Below are 20,721 nucleotides of genomic sequence, written 5' to 3' on the forward strand. Positions count from 1 at the left end.
CTGATGCTGCGGCTCGGGGCGCCGCCTGACGCGAGAGATGCCGCGGGGAACACTCCGCTACATCTAGCAGCTAAGGTCAGTTGTATAGCTCAATGTGTACTGGCTCTCCGCTCCCGCCTCCGCCGCCCTCGTGGCCCTGATGCTGCGGCTCGGGGCGCCGCCTGACGCGAGAGATGCCGCGGGGAACACTCCGCTACATCTAGCTGCTAAGGTCAGTTGTATAGCTCAATGTGTACTGGCTCTCCGCTCCCGCCTCCGCCGCCCTCGTGGCCCTGATGCTGCGGCTCGGGGCGCCGCCTGACGCGAGAGATGCCGCGGGGAACACTCCGCTACATCTAGCAGCTAAGGTCAGTTGTATAGCTCAATGTGTACTGGCTCTCCGCTCCCGCCTCCGCCGCCCTCGTGGCCCTGATGCTGCGGCTCGGGGCGCCGCCTGACGCGAGAGATGCCGCGGGGAACACTCCGCTACATCTAGCTGCTAAGGTCAGTTGTATAGCTCAATGTGTACTGGCTCTCCGCTCCCGCCTCCGCCGCCCTCGTGGCCCTGATGCTGCGGCTCGGGGCGCCGCCTGACGCGAGAGATGCCGCGGGGAACACTCCGCTACATCTAGCAGCTAAGGTCAGTTGTATAGCTCAATGTGTACTGGCTCTCCGCTCCCGCCTCCGCCGCCCTCGTGGCCCTGATGCTGCGGCTCGGGGCGCCGCCTGACGCGAGAGATGCCGCGGGGAACACTCCGCTACATCTAGCTGCTAAGGTCAGTTGTATAGCTCAATGTGTACTGGCTCTCCGCTCCCGCCTCCGCCGCCCTCGTGGCCCTGATGCTGCGGCTCGGGGCGCCGCCTGACGCGAGAGATGCCGCGGGGAACACTCCGCTACATCTAGCTGCTAAGGTCAGTTGTATAGCTCAATGTGTACTGGCTCTCCGCTCCCGCCTCCGCCGCTCTCGTGGCCCTGATGCTGCGGCTCGGGGCGCCGCCTGACGCGAGAGATGCCGCGGGGAACACTCCGCTACATCTAGCTGCTAAGGTCAGTTGTATAGCTCAATGTGTACTGGCTCTCCGCTCCCGCCTCCGCCGCTCTCGTGGCCCTGATGCTGCGGCTCGGGGCGCCGCCTGACGCGAGAGATGCCGCGGGGAACACTCCGCTACATCTAGCTGCTAAGGTCAGTTGTATAGCTCAATGTGTACTGGCTCTCCGCTCCCGCCTCCGCCGCTCTCGTGGCCCTGATGCTGCGGCTCGGGGCGCCGCCTGACGCGAGAGATGCCGCGGGGAACACTCCGCTACATCTAGCTGCTAAGGTCAGTTGTATAGCTCAATGTGTACTGGCTCTCCGCTCCCGCCTCCGCCGCTCTCGTGGCCCTGATGCTGCGGCTCGGGGCGCCGCCTGACGCGAGAGATGCCGCGGGGAACACTCCGCTACATCTAGCTGCTAAGGTCAGTTGTATAGCTCAATGTGTACTGGCTCTCCGCTCCCGCCTCCGCCGCTCTCGTGGCCCTGATGCTGCGGCTCGGGGCGCCGCCTGACGCGAGAGATGCCGCGGGGAACACTCCGCTACATCTAGCTGCTAAGGTCAGTTGTATAGCTCAATGTGTACTGGCTCTCCGCTCCCGCCGATGCCGCGCTAGCCTCGTTCTCCGCATTTGTTTGTTTGTAACCTTCTTGTGGGAAGAAGAAGGTAGAAATATATTATTAAGAGTCTATAGAAGGACATATGGTACCTTTTATTCCTTTAAAAATATAGTTCCTGTGGGATTTGCGAAAAACCTGTATTATTTTGAAAGATTTCGCTAAATTCGTCGTTTTTTGTAGGTATCGTTTATTTTGATGCATTTTGTAGGTGGTTGTCCTTTACTCTTATTCCTGAATTCACGCGGGCGAAAGTTAGTAAGACATAAACGTGATTACATTGTACACATTTATTTATTCCAGTTGAACCCGTGCCCCGCGGAAGTGGTGCGCGAGCTGCTCGCGCACGGCGCCCACATCGACACCGTGAACTACGACGGCGAGACGCCCGCGGAGATCCTCAAGACGTCGCAGCAGAACATCGCGACCATGGTCAACCCGCTGCGGTACACCACGCTCAAGTGCCTCGCCGCGCGCACCGTCAAGAACTACAGGCTACCGTACAGGCATGTAGTGCCCCAATGCCTGCACTCGACTATAATAACGCATTGAACGCGAGGCGTTTATTTATATACTTATCGGGCGTGACGTGGAAACGACAGTATTTTAAAATTAGAATTTCGAACATTCGATTCCTCCAAAAGTACTTTTGGGTTACGGTATGCACGAATTTCGCGGCCGGTCATTGGTTGGCTGTCGACCAATTGAAACGCTTCTGACGCAAATAACAAGCAACTATAGAGCCCAATGACGCGGTAATAGAGGCGAATTTGCATTGAATCTGGGCAGGTTGATCGTTCATCGTATATTGATTTTAAACTTACACCGTTTGCAACTTGTCGCAAATCAGTAGAATGATATTTGGTACATTTCACTTTCAACTCGATCGCTTTCTTTTTTCTCCTGTCAATCGTCTCAGTTTCAACCTAATCCCTCCGGAGAGGAGCCCATGCTTTTAACTTGGTCACTAACATTTTGTTGTTTTGCGAAAAGATTCTTAAACGGATTATTGAGTATCCTACGTAAATTACTCTTAATATAAAACCTGTGATGTTATCAATCGAAACGATAGTAACGAATTGCAACTTTTAATACTTGGAATTGATATTTCAACGCTTAGCGGATTTGATCATTGGAGACGAATTTCGGATATATTTTTTGATATAGATTGTAGCATTTTAATAGAGTTTTATTCCAACATCAAAAGGGCCACAGAGGTCAGACGGGAGTCGCTCCCAATTACCTGTATTTCCCACTCCTGGTCAAAGGCACCTCTAAAGAATAATTAACCAGGATTAATGCCTGGAGGATGATTTTGATAGGATATTAGTAGAAAAATGCACTAGTGCGATAAATTTAAAAATTTTGAGGCTACTTATTTCTTTTTTTAAATTGTGATAAAGTTTAATAAGACATTGCAGGCAACAATGTAAAATATTTGTATTGTAAATAACAAAATTACAAATTTCATTGATGATCATATTTTGTGTTGGTTTGTTTCGTATTATATTATTTTCGCCGTGATTATAGTTTAAGATGTATATTTTCAATAATAAATGTTATGTCTGATTTTATTTGTAAATATTTCGTATATATCATGCATTCAAGAAATGTTTGGTTTTCTTAATATTTTTTTTCCTTTATTGCTGTGCTTTTCTTGAGTTTTACTATTTACTTATATTATATTAGTGAGACATTGTCGGTAGCATTAGTCGATAATATTATATTAACCTAAACTGTTTTTATAGCAAATTTGAAGTGAAAATTTTACCATTTGTTATAAACAATGTACTTTCATTGGTACATTTGAGAAGTTATTGAATTAAATAATAATTCGGTCCAAAAGAAGGTTGTATATTTCAAAATCAATGCATTCAATGGCTGGCCCGTAATTTGACCAAATGACGGCAGTCTGCTTATGCGCATGTGCTATAATCGTCAGCAATACGCTCTCATAAAAACCTTGATTATATCAATTGAAATCGCATTGATTAAGTTACGTGCCGGACATAGTGTCTACATTATGCTCAAAATGCTTGCTACTGCCATCTACTTAAAACATGTCCAAAACACCGTTGAACGTCCAGATATGTACTGACTAACCCGGATCATTAAATAAAATTGTAATTTAAAAAATATGTCGGAGTAGATTCGATATTGTAATGATGTTTATTGAAGCGGCTCTGTCTAATATAGTTATAACTGGCTGTTTGCAATATCGGGTTTTTCGAAAAAATAATATTTATACGTTTATTTTTAATTTGTTATTTCACAAAAATAAAACAACTTTATTTACCGTTTCGTTTTCATAATATTTTTGAATGCCAACTAGTATATAGATGATGCCAAATTATTATGCCATGTCACACCGAAGTTGCATCGTAAAAGTGATACTTGTTTTAAGATTTCGAAACGTCAACTTGACGTGTCGTGATAACGTCACAAGATGGAGGCGTTTGACGTCAATCTCGCGCGCTTTTTTCTACAATTTCCAAACGATAGTGATGTTTTTACACTATATATACCTGTTTTCTCAAAATTTGGATAGTTGCAATCGTTTACAATATTTTTTGCGTATTGAGGATACAAAATATCAGTGATACATCATTTTTGTTTGGAATGAAAATTAGTTTCGGGAGTGTGCGATAAGTTTGGCTAGTGAGGTAGTGCGGATTCAAAACTTGTATACTACTCACTTTGTAAGAAATACCTATTTCAGTAACACGGCTTGTCCCAATTTGCCTAACGATTTTTTGGGTTGGGCATGCGTGTACCTCATCTTGCATAATATGAGACAGATTGAGATGAAACGCTCAAAATTAAAACAAAAATTCTACGCAGGTGAAAATTTATATTGTATAATTTGGAGAGTATCCGTGCAACCGCCGTCAGCACAAAATATCGCTTCCGCTAGAGCCTAGACTTGTAACACGTATGTCTCTAGTCTTTTGTATCTTAGTACATTCGTGGTAATGTTATATGATTATGCCATTCAATAAATTGTTTGCGAATTAACACCATCACCGAGTGATCGTTAAACTCATTATATCAATGTAAAAACAAATTAGACAGTAAGTAGATGTATTAGGATTAAAAAGAAATACGTTAAATTGGTATTCTATATTAGTTAGATGGATAAAATGACAAAAGCGACTAGAACTGAATTACAAATATTTTAATTTTTATTCGTGACGAGTTACTCGCCGCTATATTGTGTGTATTTACTCATAGTATACTTATATTGAATTTAGTAATGCGTGAATACATGGTCCTAGTTATTTTTGAAATTAATAAAAATGCTTTAAAATAATTGTTGTTTAATTTTATCATAAACACAGCTGAACGTGGTCCTATCATCCTTTTTAAGATTGTTGGCTCTGACTACCCCGTAAGGGATATAGATGTGATTATATGTATGTATGTTTTTTAATTTCACTTGTATATAATTATTATAGTAGTAAAAAGGTACAACATTGTACTAGTGTAAAAAGTGCGAAATTCTGATATTCTTCGAAATACATACATAAATATGTGCGTGTGCTCTGAGGGCCACTCTCTCGAATTTCTTTGAAAACATGTTCAGGATTTAGTGAAGATTCCCAAAGAATTGTGAAAGTTGGAACCAGATTTTGTGAAAATCAAATAAGGGAATTATGGGCTTTAAAGTTGGACCCTCAATCCGCACATAGAGGATTGAGGGTCCACTTGTACCGGATAAACTAAGGGCACTAAAGAAAAAGTCTTTACGCCAAAATGTAAGATAATGCCAAGCAAAAATTGCGGACACAAGAAATTACAAGAAAAACATTGTATTATTTTCCATACCTGCGTTCAAAATGGACCCTCACGTGGAAAGATTATTACGCTTATAATAACAAAACCATTAACTTTTGGCTACTCTTTGAAACCCTATATTATAGTATATAAATTGTGACATTTTGTGAAAGAAATAACAGATCACGATATCATGTTGGTTAAAAATTATCACCTAGTTAAAATTCGGACCCTCAGTCGTCTCACTTTTTGGTTTTCGTTTTGTTTCGCTTAACGTATGATAGCTAACAAAAACACAAAATTGTCTCCTTTTGTGGAAAAAAATGTGCTACAAATACAGTACCATTGGTTAATAAAAACATCTTTTATTGTATAAGAAAATCAATTTTAATTTAGTATGAAAATAATGAAATAGGGTGACAACATTTTGCATAACTTACTAAAAATTATTACTAAAAATAGCTTTTTCAGAATGTTTTTTTTAAATGTCTAAAATTTGTAATGGAAGCAGCGTTGGACTTCATTTACCCTTTTAAATTGCAGCATAGATTAATAAATGTAGAGTTATCGGTATTAATAAACTTGGTTCGATTTTTCTCTTATTATCATCATAACATTGGAAATTACTATTTATTAAAACATGACATTTGTAATGACCAATACTATCTGAAAAGGGTGGAGGAACAAATTCAATAGCTCCGATGAGTTCATATACCTTTGATTTTATTCTTATTGTATATGGAATTTTCAATAAGCAATGCTCACCGGTACCGTTTAAGTCAACTGTAATTATAACGTGTAATTCGTAATTTACAGATACGTTAGAGCCACAATGAAGACATAACTTAGATGATTCGTCAAAACAAATCGCGTCCTCCAAAGACTCAATCCCAAAAACGGATAACATATCCAAATTGAGTGGTAAGAAAGCAAATTGTCTTTCAATTGAAATCGATGTACAAAACTCGTTAACACATCGTTTTGAAAATAAGGCACTATAAAAATGATTCAAAAGAACAGTTTCATGAAAACTTGCCACATTACTTTGGCAATCAACAATAACGACGTCGTTATTTAATTTTAGTAAAGATTCTTTAAAGTAATGTTTGAGTGCTAAATCTGCTCGGATTTTGTATGGATCGTAACTTATTGTTGTACCTGCCAAACATTTAATGTACATTGAGATTAATTCAGAGCTGAACATGTTAATCAAATCATGTATATATTGATTTTGAATATAACCGAAACACAAAAGAAAAAATGTTGAATCTAGTCCGCACGTATTTATAATTTTTGTTTGTCTATTATTAACTTCAACAGTAGAACATAAGTTACCGTTTTGCATATGTTTAATTTGTTTAAGTATTTTAGTAGCTGTATCGTCATCTGTACCTTCTCCTCTCCAATTTTCAACTAATGAAGGCTTATCTGAAAAAACGGAGTCCTCATTAAGTACTTTAACTAACTTGGCCTTTTTTATCACCAATCACTTCCGATGCACTCACATAAACGATATTGCTTACTAAACTAAAAGCGACTATTGTGCAACACAAAAACATCACTCAGAATTAACACTACCTACATTAAAAATTAAAGGTGGGCAAAAACAAAATTAATGTCACCCTACCCACATACATTAATAGTCAATTCAGTGTAAATTAAAATTTGTTGTTTTAACGTAATTATTATTATTAACAAATTATATCAATTTGTTGCACATTTTTTTCCACAAAAGGAGACAATTTTGTGTTTTTGTTAGCTATTATACGTTAAGCGAAACAAAACGAAAACCAAAAAGTGGACGACTGAGGGTCCGAATTTTAACTAGGTGATAATTTTTAACCAACATGATATCGTGATCTGTTATTTCTTTCACAAAATGTCACAATTTATATACTATAATATAGGGTTTCAAAGAGTAGCCAAAAGTTAATGGTTTTGTTATTATAAGCGTAATAATCTTTCCACGTGAGGGTCCATTTTGAACGCAGGTATGGAAAATAATACAATGTTTTTCTTGTAATTTCTTGTGTCCGCAATTTTTGCTTGGCATTATCTTACATTTTGGCGTAAAGACTTTTTCTTTAGTGCCCTTAGTTTATCCGGTACAAGTGGACCCTCAATCCTCTATGTGCGGATTGAGGGTCCAACTTTAAAGCCCATAATTCCCTTATTTGATTTTCACAAAATCTGGTTCCAACTTTCACAATTCTTTGGGAATCTTCACTAAATCCTGAACATGTTTTCAAAGAAATTCGAGAGAGTGGCCCTCAGAGCACACGCACATTACATAAATACATAAAAATCCCCGGAGGTATGTATGAGGTAGGTATTCTTCGAAATAATCCACTAAACCGATTTATATAAAAATTTTATTTGAATAAAGTTCGCCCAGAGGTCAAAACTAGGCTACATTTTATGCCTGAGAATTCGTGAGAAACAGGTTATTTTTAAAAGTTTGTGGTTTGTTTAATATTTTGACACATCGTTATAATAAACAATACGAGCCTTGTGCCAGCCTATAATTAAGAGTTTGTTTACACTAAACAATAATTAAAACTTTGTTATTAAAAAGTTTACATTATGAAATGAATAACTAACTGTTCAGTTAGCAATAATACAAAAGATAACGTTAAAACTTGATTTCGAATGATAAAAAAATGAGTTCGAAGAATTACTTATTAAGAAAAATTTGAAGCCGTTTGAAATGAAAGAAGCATCTTTCACTCGTTAGAGAAGACTTCTCTCAATTTTTCAGAGGAAATTACGGCCAGTGAAGCCTCTAACGGAGATGCTCCAGGAAACTTGAGCCACAGCCGCATTGCCTCCTGATAATTTGTCTTCAACAAGAGAGCCATTCGTTCCTCATCTCTGTTCTTCTTTTTAGCAATTTTTATCACCGAGTTCTCGTCAATTTTCTTTAGTTGAAGTTTTCTTAAGGCGCAAATGAGTGGCCAGAATGAGAACAGATGATCAAAGTGTTCTGAACCAGTTACCGCTGAGAGGTACAGCCTGCATTGTTCAGTGTCTTCGTTGTTCCATTTAAGGCCAAGTAGTTTGGCTTCTTCGCTCTCGATTTTGGGGAATTTCAGGCGGTTTTCGAATACGAACGCCGCGACCAACCCCGTGAGCCTGTTTTGGGTGAATTCGAAGATTTCGACAGGTACTTTCAGTCCTGTTCGCTTTACGATTAACGGTGAGCTGCAATTGAAAATAATAATTTGCATGAGAAACAAATCACATCAAATTTGTGACAGATTGAAATAGCGCCAAGGAACTTCAAGACGTGTAATATGGGACTCTACGATATTATACCTATTTTTTTTATAAAAATCTAACTTACGAGCGCAGAAAATGTACCCTTTGTTCTTTTCCGTACTTAATGTAGGTATGCAAAATTCCATGTAGATCGGAACAGTACAAACAAACAAATTTTTGCAATCATAATAAGTATGGATACATTAGGTGCCGTGTGGCGCCGGCAGAGTAGAACAGCGTCACCCCATATCCTCCGGCTGGTATCGTAAGAGGCGATTAAGGGATTAAGCGGGAGGTGGACAGCAGCGCCTCCTACGCTGATATGATATGGTCCAGAATCAATAGACACTGCGGTTACCAACTCACCTGCCCAGCGTGGTGACAAATCTAATACTGGCTACTTACACACGCGAAGAAAAAATATAAATAGAAATGGGACAAATAACACAGATTGAGCTAGCCCCAAACTCTTGAGACTTGTGTTATAGGATACTAACTCGACAAAAAAGAAAGTAGGTAGGGTAATTGCGTCGGTTTGGCGTCCAGTTCTACTTTTCGTCCATTTAACTTCTAAACGCATATAAAAGGAATATAAACGCACCTATGCGCGCATGTTGCATCTTGTCACGATCCTTCATACTTAAGCAACAGTTCTAACCACCACAAAATCCAATTTGTCAAGTGAAAACTTCGAAAAAATTAAACTCAGTGGCTGGCATGTGTTCGTGTTTTGTAGACGTCATTGCCGATCCAAAAAAAAATAGCTGGTGCAGGAACACTCCGTGGTGGGTTTTATGACTATTTCACATAGATTGAGTAATATTTTGGCATGTAAGGATATTTAAGAGTATAACTAACATTATGTTTAGGTTATTTTACAATGTTTTTGTAGTAATCTTAGTAAAAGTTTGCGGACGAATACTGACATGCCTATTTTACCAATTATTTGGTATCCGTCCACGTGGACGGAAACTAAAACAGCAAGCTAAATATTTGGAATGTTCATTTTACTTTTTCAGACCTATAAAAAAATATGTGTTTTCTTAAGATATGAACTTTATTGGCTATTTGACAAGATATTTAGTTAACGTCCAATAATTTCTCGGTATTGCTTGTTTAAAAAAATGTTTAAATGGCATGGACGAAAAATAAACAGCATTTTTTTGTATTAGTTTTCGTCCATAATAGTGTGGAATCTACTTCTAACACATTTGCTTGTTAATTCGTACAGGTTTTTCTAGTGGGTACTAAACTATGAAATTAATTGTTATAGATGGATTCGGGGAAATAAAAAAAGCAGGAAATCTACTGCTGAAGAATAAATATTTTTGTTGATTAAATAAAAGATTAAGAAAACAGTTTTTATTTAACATTGCACTTTTACTCTTTTTTACATACTGGACGGAAACTAGATCACACCAGAGCGAAAACCAAACTTTTTTGGACGAAAACTAGTGAAATCTGCTATTTAACATTTAATTATTTATATAAAAAACAATGTAGTTATAATGAAAAGTTTCTTAATTTTTATCAAAAATAGACTATATGAGGTATATAAACAAATATGAGCTATTTTAATAAGGATACTTTATCATATTATTTTTACGTCTGAAAGCTAGCAACTCCGCTAATTGGACGAAAACCAGCGCAATCACCCTACTTACTTCTTCGCGAGCCACATCCCTTTCAGCACGACGTTTTTTCCGGGTTCCACTTTCTTCATGAGGTGCCTCAACTTGTAACCCTGGTTCAGGAACCACTCGATGTTAGCTTCCACTTGCAGGAATTCTGAACTCTTGTATACTTCGTAGAAGTCATATCCAGTGAAAAGGGCCTTATCTTCCTCTTTAACCACGCTCATTTTTCCTAGGGACAATAAACTAGGAATTTAAATTATTCGAACTATTACCTGCTTACGAACAAAACTACTGGGCCGATTTTAAATTTAGAATAAGTAGGTGTATTCTATCATTAAGCCAAATAGCTAAACGTGGCCATTCAGTCTTTTCAAGACTGTTGGTTCTGTCTACCCCGCAAAGGATATAGACGTGACCATATGTATGTCTGTATGTAGGTGTATTCCATCTCTGTGCCAATTTTTTAGTTTTTTTCATTCCGATAGAAACAAATTAAAAAAAACTAAAAAACTACGCTTTTATTGCTAATCAAACTAAAAAATAGAAAATAAAAATTAATGACAAAGGAATTCAGTAGTAGCAAGTCGAACAATCAGTTATAGTCAGTTGTAGTAGTAATTACCTCGGATTAAAATTATAACAAAATTAAATTTATAAACAAAACAATTTAAAACAGAGTAAAAAGCGTGGGGTGCCTGATGTAGTAAATATTAAAATCATTCTATTAGCATATATTTATGACAAGAGAGTTATGAAAACTGAAGTAAAATGCACCCCACGCTTTTTACTCTGATTTAAATTGTTTTGTTTATAAATTTAATTTTGTTATAATTTTAATCCGAGGTAATTACTACTACAACTGACTATAACTGATTGTTCGACTTGCTACTACTGAATTCCTTTGTCATTAATTTTTATTTTCTATTTTTTAGTTTGATTAGCAATAAAAGCGTAGTTTTTTAGTTTTTTTTAAACTATTATTTATTTTCTATTTTTTAGTTCGATTTGCAATAAAACGGGTAGTTTTTTAGTTTTTTTATACAATTATTTTTTGGAAGTTAACACTTCTGGTATAACTATCTTACTAGAAAAGACTTTCGCAACCATGCGCCCATCGCCGGAGGTTTTCACAACTAACTTTCTTAAAGTTATATGTGGCCTGATTGGATTAAATCTCATAATATTCTCATCATCATGATTCTTTTTAAGGCGATGGGCTTGCAACCTGTCACTATTTGAATCTCAATTCTATCTTAAAGCCAAATAGCTGAACGTGGCCTATCAGTCTTTACAAGACTGTCGGCTCTGTCTACCCCGCAAGGGATATAGACGTGATTATACATTCAGTCAGAAAAGTATCGGGAATGGATTATTTATTTATGGTTCCAAATTCAAATTTTTGTTATTTTTGTTGTTGTTAGATTGGCACAACTGTTTTCCATTTTGGCGCGGAGTTTGAGTTGCATCTGTTGTTTACATTAAATACAGTGCTATTTTTAGTTATATCATATCTAGTGTGTATTGCTAATTTCATAATGGATAAAAACATCGAACAAAGAGTTTGTCTTAAATTTTGCATTGCCAATGGAATATCGTGTTCGGAGTCACTGAAAATGTTACAGAAGGCTTACGGTGAATCGACTTTATCAAAAACTCGTGCTTATGAGTGGTACAAAGCGTTCAAAAGCGGTCGAGATGTGATGGAAGATTTGCCTCGCTCTGGTAGGCCATCAACGTCTGCAACTGAAGTTAACATCGCAAAAGTGAAGGAAATAGTGACTGAAAATCCTCATTCAACTTTGAGAGAGATAGCCACCGAACTTTCTGTATCTCACGAGTTGATCCGTACCATTTTAACTAATAATTTGGGTATGAAACATGTTGCCGCTCGGCTAGTCCCAAAAGACCTGAATTTTTTTCAAAAACTCAATCTCATGAGAGTCGCTGAGGACATGCTAGAACGAGTCAATTCCGACCCAACATTCATGAAACGCATTGTTACTGGTGACGAGACGTGGGTTTACGAGTTTGACATGCAAACTAGTCAACAAGCTTCGGAGTGGCGCCTTCCAACTGAACCGAAACCGAAAAAACCACGCCAAAGTCGAAAGTCAAAGTCATGTTGACTGTTTTCTTTGACTATCGCGGTGTTGTGCACTCGGAATTCTTGCCGGAAGGTCAAACGGTAAATAAGGAATATTATTTGAGTGTTATGCGGCGTTTAAGAGAGCAAATCCGACGAAAAAGGCCAGATTTGTGGAAAGAAAATTCTTGGATTTTGCACCATGATAATGCACCTTCGCACAAGGCCATCATTGTGAACGAATTTTTAACCAAACACTCAACAAATACCATCGAGCAACCACCATATTCACCAGATATGGCTCCAGCCGACTTTTTTCTTTTTCCTAAACTCAAATTACCACTTCGTGGCACCCGTTTTCAATCGGTAGAAGACATAAAAGAGAATTCGCGGCGAGAACTGACCTCAATTCCGGAAACAGCGTTTAAAAAATGTTTTGATGATTGGATTATTCGTTGGCGTAAGTGTATCGTTTCTAAAGGAGCATATTTTGAAGGTGATAAAATAAATTTGGATGAATAACAAACAGTTTGTGTATTATTGATCTTTTCCCGCTACTTTCTTGACAGAGTAGTATGTATGTATGATGATTGTTAAACCCAGTTGAAAAGAATTTTATAGTGATAAATCACTGTTAATAATATTTTTGACTATCCAGCAAACGTAATAATTTTCGATTGTGGCCTTGCCAGGAATCAAACCACAAGATTAAGAGGCAGATTGATACAGGAACAAAAATATTTCAAACATACCTCCACTGCCTTTACAACCAGGAACGCAACAAAGTTTATCTGAAGACATCGTGGCACTTTTGTTGTAAAATCTGTCTTTCACAAAAACAAACACAAACTTGGGACTCCTATCTCAAATAATAAGGTACTTTTTACAGGAGTCCTATCTCAAAATATCTGCACAACACAGTAAACACAGTCAGAGTCCAATCTCAGATGATAAAATCACACGAATATCCGGAAGAACAAAGCTCGACTCAACGGAAGATTCCAAACGACAAGTTATCAGCACAAAACAAAGTGCAAATAGGTAAATACACAGGCACCGGTAAAAAACAGAAAGAAAGTTTATCGGTGTTCGAATCGAATTCAATCAAAACTTACTGCAAAACTTATTTGACATAAAAAACTGTCACTCTTTTTCCAAACGAGTATTACAGTGTTGCTATTATAAATAGGCAAAAGATACCTAGAGGCTTACCACAACCTTTTATAGAACCGTTCAAATATTAAGGCAGTTTATTAGCAGGCCTGCTCAAAACTCCTACCATGACGTCTTATAAGGTGAACGGTTTAAGCTGAATGATGAACGGTTATTTTGTCTATGGCTCAATGTGGAGATGTCAATAAAGAAACGTTCAAACCTCTAATAAAAATAATAATACCATAATAATACAATAATAATATAATTAAAGATAACAAATACTTATAAATTTAATTAAATATGAAGTTAACCTAAATTTTTCTGAATTGCAATGCATTGTTGCACGCTATAAAATACTTTTATTTGTATAAATTAAATAAATGTTAGTTTAAAATGGTTTTGAACGAATCGGCCTGTCACATAAATTTAAAGTAGGTAGGTAGGTACCTGCTAGAATACTTGAGTGATACTTGAAAGTTTTCGATAACTTTAAATTCGTCCCTAAGTCATAAATAATGTTTTTAATGTGTAGAGCCGTTCTGCAACCACTTGAAATATCCTTTTTTTACTTGTCACGGCTTTTTAAGTCGACGCGCCTTACCTCACAACAGTTTTAGAAGTTTGCCGGATCGCAGTGATTTTTAATATTCTTAACTTTTGAGGCTATTATTTATTTTACAAGAAAACTATATAATGTCGTAAGTAGAAAGTGTTTACTTATAATACCAAGGTATGTAAACATTGATTCCTTTATTTCTTAGAGTCATCTTCATCCTACTCCCAGCTTCACCTGCTTAAATCAATAATCTTTATTTTCACTTTTGCAGTAAGTTTCGGAAATCCTTATTTAGTGAAACCTGCATATTTAAAATCTCTAGCCCTACCAGTTTGCCTGGTGTGTTGACCTACAGGCACTCAATCCATGAGTTTTCTCTTTTAATTACATTGTCTCAGTTTTAAACTATACCTAAATGTTCTTTAACTGTTTTAGTACTGGGTGGACCTGAAGGCCAAAATAAAACGTAAAAATAGAACAATTCGAGAGAGCGTCAGCAGGACAGGAGGGGGCCCGCCAAGTGGGGAAGAGCTAACAGAAATTGACATAAAATTTTTAAGTATCCTTGGTGAGGAATATGGCATGGGTTTACCAGCGGTGCAGGTGAACCCATTGCAGGTAAGATCCCTTAAATACATTAAAGCCTACAAATTATAATTAATACAAAAAATATATGTTATGTTATATATGTATTAATGAAACCATTTATTTTTAGGATGATATGAGACCTGAAGCTGGCCCCTCTGGCATTCGAGGTATTGAAGTCGAAATCCATTACAGAAGAATGGTTAGAAGTTCCTTCTAGTGTATGTATTCAATTTCATTATTACTAGATTGAGATAAAACATTAATATTTATTGACTAAGGCATCGTGATCTCAAAATGTGTTGTCATAGGCGCCTAGTACATAAAACTAAGTGAATAGACTATATCATAGTAGCCTAGTGATGATGAATTATATACCATACTGATTGTATTTTGTATAATAAATTTAACAATTTGATTACATTACAAAGCCATACAGCTGAGCATGGCTCAGCCCTTTTGAGACTGTTGGCTCTGTCTACTCTCCTATGGTCATAGAATGTGATTAGATAAATGAATAATTCAATGCTTTAAGTCTTCTTGAGACTGTAAGCTCTGTCTACTCCTATGGTATAAGAATGTGATTGTATGAATGAATATTTCAATTGTTATTTTCAGGTATCTCAAACTGTTAGTTCTATCGAGGCAGATTCTCTACCTGCAGATGTAAAAATTACTACTGCATCATCAGATCCTTTACAAAGCCACGCAGCAGCTGTCTTTGATGAGGCTGTCGGCGTCGAAGTACCTAGTGTGGTACAGGCTGAAGCTCCGCCACAACCTAGGCGACGGCGCCGACGTGCTCATTTAACAGCTGCAGAAGCAAGGGTGCAAATAGTTGAAGCTGCACGACAGAGGGCTGCTACTGAAGCTGCAAATAGTTTAATACTTCAAGAAGCTATTTGTCTCTTCCGTGAATTAGTGGCTATAATTAGAAGAAGGTGAGCAATAATTAATTTATTCAATGTGCCAAATTCATCAAAATTGGTCCAGTAAACCATTTCAAAATGTCAATCATTTCTCTTAATAATATTAGTATAGCTAATCCATTAATAACTTGAAGTGTTCTTTGAGATATTCACTTTTCTGCAAATTTACAGAATGTTTTGTATATATTTAAAATAAAAAAATGTTTTATTTAATTTTTATTATAATTATTAAGTTATTTTAAAATATGTCATTTTGGAATGAGCAAAATTAAAACTAGAACTACTTTGTAAAAAGAAAAAAGAAAGATGATTACTAAGCAAAATTAAATTTACAAATTAAATTATTCATGTAAAATTCTTTTACTTAACATAACATAACATTTACATTTACTTATTATATATATATATATACATTTACTTATTGAATAAGTACTTTTATGCTTTTACATAATAAAATATTGGTATTCAATTTAATTTAATAACAATAAAAAAACTATATTACTTTGATGAATATTAAATGAAAAAGATTATTGTTCATAAACTACCTGCATAGCTACTTATAACTTACTCTTAAAAACGAAATATTATTGAATAAAAATCTGCAATAAAATTCTATTTTTTGATTTTCAGGTACGGCGAAGAGCCCAGAGGCGTGCCACAAGATCCCGCCGTGTAGATATACCACGTTGAAGCTCAATGTTGTGTTGCCCAGCTGGTTCATGAAGAGCTTCCACTGGTGGTTGTTGTGCAACTTCCCTTGCTTGCTCTTCTTCTGTCAACCTTACTTCAGGCAAGTTGTTTTCATTACAAATATTGTGCAATATTACACAAGCATTTGTAATGAAGCCAGCAACCTGTGGTTGATAATGCAACACCCTGTGGCACAAGAGACACCGGAAACGTGCTTTGAGAAGACCTATAGTTCTTTCTATCACATTCCTAGCCTTTACATGTTTTTGTGTATAATATGCTTCCGGTGTAGACACACCGGAAGCACATATAACCAGACGGTTCTGCATCCAAAATAGGTGTCATCATCGTTCTTCGTTGTGAGTACCCAGAGTCACCTGGAAATAAACATTATAACTCTGTTATTTTTTTATTTTATTTGAACATTCATATTTTATATAAATTTAATGATACATTTTTATTTTAAAATTGTATCCTACAAATATTTTTGACTTTTAAAATTTTATTTCATGTTTTTAATTGGTCTAGTTTTAATTGAAAGTGTGTTAAAAATATATCTTTCAAACAATGTTGTTCATATTATTTGCTATAATAAGTTCACCAACAAAGGTTTTCTTACCTAAAAGCCATGTTGCTTCAGACCCTAAATTTTCCAAATGGTAACGTACAGGATGGTGGCTCCATATAAATGAGTCATGAAATGACCCTGGATGACTCGCATCAACACTTAGAATTTGTTGATCCGCATCACAAATCTGAAAAAAAAATAATAAGAAAAATTTGAAATTACTATGCGAACATGGGTACAATCAATACATCCAATCACACCAGGGATACCAAATTTATTGAAAAATCTGCAGGCAAAAAAGGCATATTGTTATCAAACTTAATTATTGATATAATATAAATAAAATTAGCTAAGTAAATATAAGCGTGCCTTAATCTTTTTAACTGACGACTTTCATAAGTCTGTGGGAATTTTATATATTTGTATAAGAGAGGATTACTATTAAAATAATGTACTTTATGGAACTTGATTGACCTTTGCTTCTATGCTTAAATCAGTTGCTCTTTTAGAGCTTTTTGCCATTATTGGCTCCAGCTCTTCACAAAGTTTGTGCACCAAGTCTGCGGTTAACCTAGACAAGTAAGATACGAGTAATTATGTTATCATGTTGTTGAGAAGAGAGAGATAGATCTTTCTTTATAATAGAGCATAAGGCGGTTGATATGTGAACATTTACATACCTGTACTCCTTGATGAAAGCATTTTCATCTAAGTCAAAAGGATCATTATTTTCTCTGTTCCTTAAACGTTTCTTTTTATTTGCCATTCTGGATTCGTTGAAATCACTTTCCAAAAACTCAAACAGTTCATACTCGTCACACATCTTTGCAATAATGTTAGGGGTGTTATTAATGTTTACACAACTTACTCTTCTGTAGATTTAACTTTTTTGAAAAATTCATAGGTATTTAATCAAATTCTTATTATACACACTTACGTTACTTTGCATGTATTTTAATGCCCTTTATCCTACAAATCCTTAGGAAACAAACACGGAACATTTGGTGAATATCTTACAAAACAACGCCAAAATGTCCAAAGAAGCTACCTGAAAGTAACTTTTGAAGAATCGCTTTATTTGACATTTGCGACGAGCAAGAAACTGGGCAGGTAGCGGAAGAGCCGACAAATAAGGCCAACGGTAGCGCCCACAGTCCTAGTCAGCTGGACTACATCTCACTCACCGGGACGTCCTGGGCAGGCGGGTGAGTTAAAAGCCTAAACCCTTCAAACTCAAAATGGAAGTACAGACACAGAAATGGCCCCGAGTTCCCAGCGGAGAGGCGACACTCAGCAAAGGCAGGAGCATGAGTTCTTGCCAGTCCAGGGGTGCTAAGAATCCCTGGGAGTATTCAAACTGCCGAAAGAAAAACAAAAATATCGACAAAGGAACCAAACTATGTATCGGAACATACAATGCAAGGACCTTGAACACCGAAGGAAGTATGGAGGAATTGCACCAAGAACTAGACAAGATAAACTGGCATATCCTAGGTCTGTCAGAGGTCAGGCGACCGGGCGAAGAATGTTTAAAACTAAAAGCAGGACATACCCTCTACTATCGAGGCAGAGACAATGGGAAGAAAGAACACGGCGTAGGGATTTTGATACACAAAAGTCTTGAGGAACAGATAGTATCAACAGGATCAACATCCGAAAGAGTAGTGTATGTTATTATGAGCCTATCCAAGAAAATCACCATCAAGTTGGTGCAAGTCTACGCACCGACAAGTACAGCCCCTGACGCCGAAATACACACACTGTATGAGGATATTGAAAAAGCTTTTCAAATCAGGAAAACCACATACACCTTCCTCATTGGTGATTTTAATGCCAAAGTAGGGAAAAGAGAAGAACTGTCGGAAACATTCATGGGAAGATTTGGATTTGGAGACCGTAATCCTAGAGGTAGGGTTCTTGTCAGCTTTCTTCAGTGTCATAAATTATACCACCTAAGCTCCTATTATGAGAAAAGACCAGAAAGGAAATGGACTTGGCTTTCCCCAGGCGGACGACACAAGAACGAGATAGACTACATTTTTAGTTCTCACAGGTATATAGTACAGGATGTCAGTGTGTTGAATAAATTTAATACCCGTAGTGACCACCGTCTGGTTAGAGCCACATTATACATCAATGCAAAACTGGCACGATACACGTCCCTAAAAAAGGCAAATTCTAACAAGATCGATACTGTTAGCCTGAAAATAAACGCTGAACAATATAGAGCCCTGCTCGAAAAATCCATCCCTGACAAACCTCTCGAAGCATTGACCATAGACGAACTGAACAGCCACCTAAGTAAGACCATGATAAATGCAGCAACAGAAATAGCTAAAAGAAAACCAAATTCGCACAACAAGCTATCAGAGGAAACTAAAGCGCTACTACAAAAAAGAAGGGAAATGGTCAGGAATAGCAATAAGTACAAAGACCTGTTCAAACTTGTACGATCAAAAGTGGAGAAAGACATCAGGGAGTACAAGGAAAGGAAAGTAAGGGCCATAATAGAACGACACAGGGGACCAAAAGTGTTTAGGAAGCAACTCGAGCCCGGCTGCCAAGTTATCGCCAAACTAAAAACCAAAGATGGGAACTTGATTGTGGACAGATTGCAAGTGCTTAAGGTGATAGAACACTACTACTCCAACCTCTACGCTCAAAAAACTAAAGAACCAGACCACACCAACCGCTTAACTATTAGAAATGTAGGATCAGAAGATATTCCTGAAATAACGAAAGAGGAAGTAATGTTTGCTCTTTCCAAACTTAAAAATGGAAAAGCGAGTGGCGAAGACGGGATACTGCCCGAAATGCTCAAGGAAGGCGGAGAAAAACTCTTGGATGCCCTAATAGTTCTCTTCAACAGATGCCTACATTCAGGAGATCTACCGGAAGATTGGAATAGCGCTGTGGTAATTATACTGTACAAGAAAGGATGCAAGACGGACTTGAATAATTATAGACCCATAAGTCTGCTATCACAAACCTACAAGCTCTTCTCCAAGATTATCACCACCAGGATAACACCTAAACTGGACTTCTACCAACCAATCGAGCAAGCAGGCTTTAGAGCGGGATACAGCACAATAGAGCACATTCTGGCAATGAGAGTCCTCATCGAGAAAACTACCGAGTATCAAATGCCACTGTGGTTGGCATTCATTGACTACAAAAAGGCGTTCGACAGCGTGGAAACTTGGGCCGTACATAACTCGCTAAGGAACGCAAGAGTTGATCATAGATACAACCAGCTGATCGCCAGAGTTTACCAAAACGCTAAAATGAAAGTGTCAATACCGCAGATGACAAACCCTATTAACATCAAAAGGGGAGTAAGACAGGGGATAACCTATCGCCTAAATTGTTTACGCTGGTTGTCGAGGACGTATTTAAAAAACTGAATTGGCAAAAACGAGGTATTTCCATATCAGGTGCACGTTTAACCAACCTTCGATTCGCGGACGACATAGTCTTATTTGCTGACAACCCTACTGAACTACAAGAGATGATCGAGGACCTACACAACACATCATTACGAGTAGGACTGGAGATGAACCTCGATAAGACCAAAGTTATGACATCCGAACAACAAAACAACATCAGGATTGAAGTAGGAGGGACAGAAATTGAGCAAGTCCAAAAGTATGTGTACTTGGGTCAAGAAATTAAAATAGGCAAAGAGAACCAGTGTAACGAAATCGACAGACGAATAAGACTGGGGTGGGCAGCCTACTCCAAGCTTGAATATGTTTTTAACATGAACCTGACGTCACAACAAAAAGCCCAAATTTTCGACCAGTGCATACTACCCGTCCTGACATATGGCGCCGAAACCTGGGTGACTACCCAAGAAGT

At 37.6% G+C, this 20,721-nt stretch overlaps 3 protein-coding genes and 2 long non-coding RNA genes across 7 annotated transcripts in view; 3 read left to right on the top strand and 2 right to left on the bottom strand.

The window, feature by feature from the left end:
- Positions 1 to 4,938, top strand: part of LOC106143318 (protein fem-1 homolog CG6966) — a 54,529-nt gene extending 49,591 nt beyond the window's left edge. The window contains exon 10 of the mRNA XM_060948571.1: positions 1,932 to 4,938. Within this exon, the coding sequence (XP_060804554.1) occupies positions 1,932 to 2,180 (249 nt within the window). The 3' untranslated portion in view covers positions 2,181 to 4,938. The remainder of the gene's footprint in view (positions 1 to 1,931) is intronic.
- Positions 4,939 to 7,830: 2,892 nt separating this feature from the next.
- LOC106143306 (uncharacterized) lies at positions 7,831 to 10,522 on the bottom strand. Its single transcript, XM_060948508.1, has 2 exons — positions 10,325 to 10,522; positions 7,831 to 8,603 (listed from the first exon to the last, which is right to left on the bottom strand). The coding sequence occupies exons 1-2, from the start codon at positions 10,519 to 10,521 to the stop codon at positions 8,126 to 8,128; spliced, it is 675 nt and encodes a 224-aa protein (XP_060804491.1). The 5' UTR covers position 10,522; the 3' UTR covers positions 7,831 to 8,125.
- A 3,453-nt stretch (positions 10,523 to 13,975) lies between these two features.
- On the top strand, positions 13,976 to 14,852 carry LOC132902628 (uncharacterized). The gene is made up of 3 exons (XR_009657191.1): positions 13,976 to 14,265; positions 14,527 to 14,709; positions 14,807 to 14,852. It is a non-coding gene; the product is annotated as an uncharacterized LOC132902628 (long non-coding RNA).
- Positions 14,853 to 15,391: 539 nt separating this feature from the next.
- LOC132902652 (uncharacterized) lies at positions 15,392 to 16,556 on the top strand. Its single transcript, XR_009657196.1, has 2 exons — positions 15,392 to 15,617; positions 16,236 to 16,556. It is a non-coding gene; the product is annotated as an uncharacterized LOC132902652 (long non-coding RNA).
- Positions 16,540 to 17,780, bottom strand: LOC132902651 (uncharacterized). 3 transcript variants are annotated; one of them, XM_060948596.1, is made up of 4 exons: positions 17,544 to 17,780; positions 17,338 to 17,434; positions 16,915 to 17,050; positions 16,545 to 16,672 (listed from the first exon to the last, which is right to left on the bottom strand). In XM_060948596.1, the coding sequence occupies exons 1-4, from the start codon at positions 17,684 to 17,686 to the stop codon at positions 16,545 to 16,547; spliced, it is 504 nt and encodes a 167-aa protein (XP_060804579.1). In that variant the 5' UTR covers positions 17,687 to 17,780. The 3 variants fall into 3 exon arrangements, 2 of the variants coding, with proteins under 2 accessions (XP_060804579.1, XP_060804580.1); XM_060948597.1 differs by having other exon boundaries at positions 16,615 to 16,672; positions 16,964 to 17,050; XR_009657195.1 differs by lacking the exon at positions 17,338 to 17,434 and having other exon boundaries at positions 16,540 to 16,672.
- Positions 17,781 to 20,721: the final 2,941 nt, after the last annotated feature.

This window comes from Amyelois transitella, chromosome 16 (assembly GCF_032362555.1).
Source record: "Amyelois transitella isolate CPQ chromosome 16, ilAmyTran1.1, whole genome shotgun sequence".
Classification (NCBI taxonomy): Eukaryota; Metazoa; Arthropoda; class Insecta; order Lepidoptera; family Pyralidae; genus Amyelois; species Amyelois transitella.

Coding starts and splice junctions, on each gene's coding strand:
- LOC106143306 (XM_060948508.1), bottom strand. CDS start 10,521: ATGAGCGTGGTTAAAGAGGAAGATAAGGCCCTTTTCACTGGATATGAC. Junction 8,604..10,324: donor GGGATGTGGCTCGCGAAGAA/GTAAGTAGGGTG, acceptor TTTCAATTGCAG/CTCACCGTTAATCGTAAAGC.
- LOC132902651 (XM_060948596.1), bottom strand. CDS start 17,686: ATGTGTGACGAGTATGAACTGTTTGAGTTTTTGGAAAGTGATTTCAAC. Junction 17,435..17,543: donor GCTTTCATCAAGGAGTACAG/GTATGTAAATGT, acceptor TTACTTGTCTAG/GTTAACCGCAGACTTGGTGC. Junction 16,673..16,914: donor TGAAGCAACATGGCTTTTAG/GTAAGAAAACCT, acceptor GTTTATTTCCAG/GTGACTCTGGGTACTCACAA.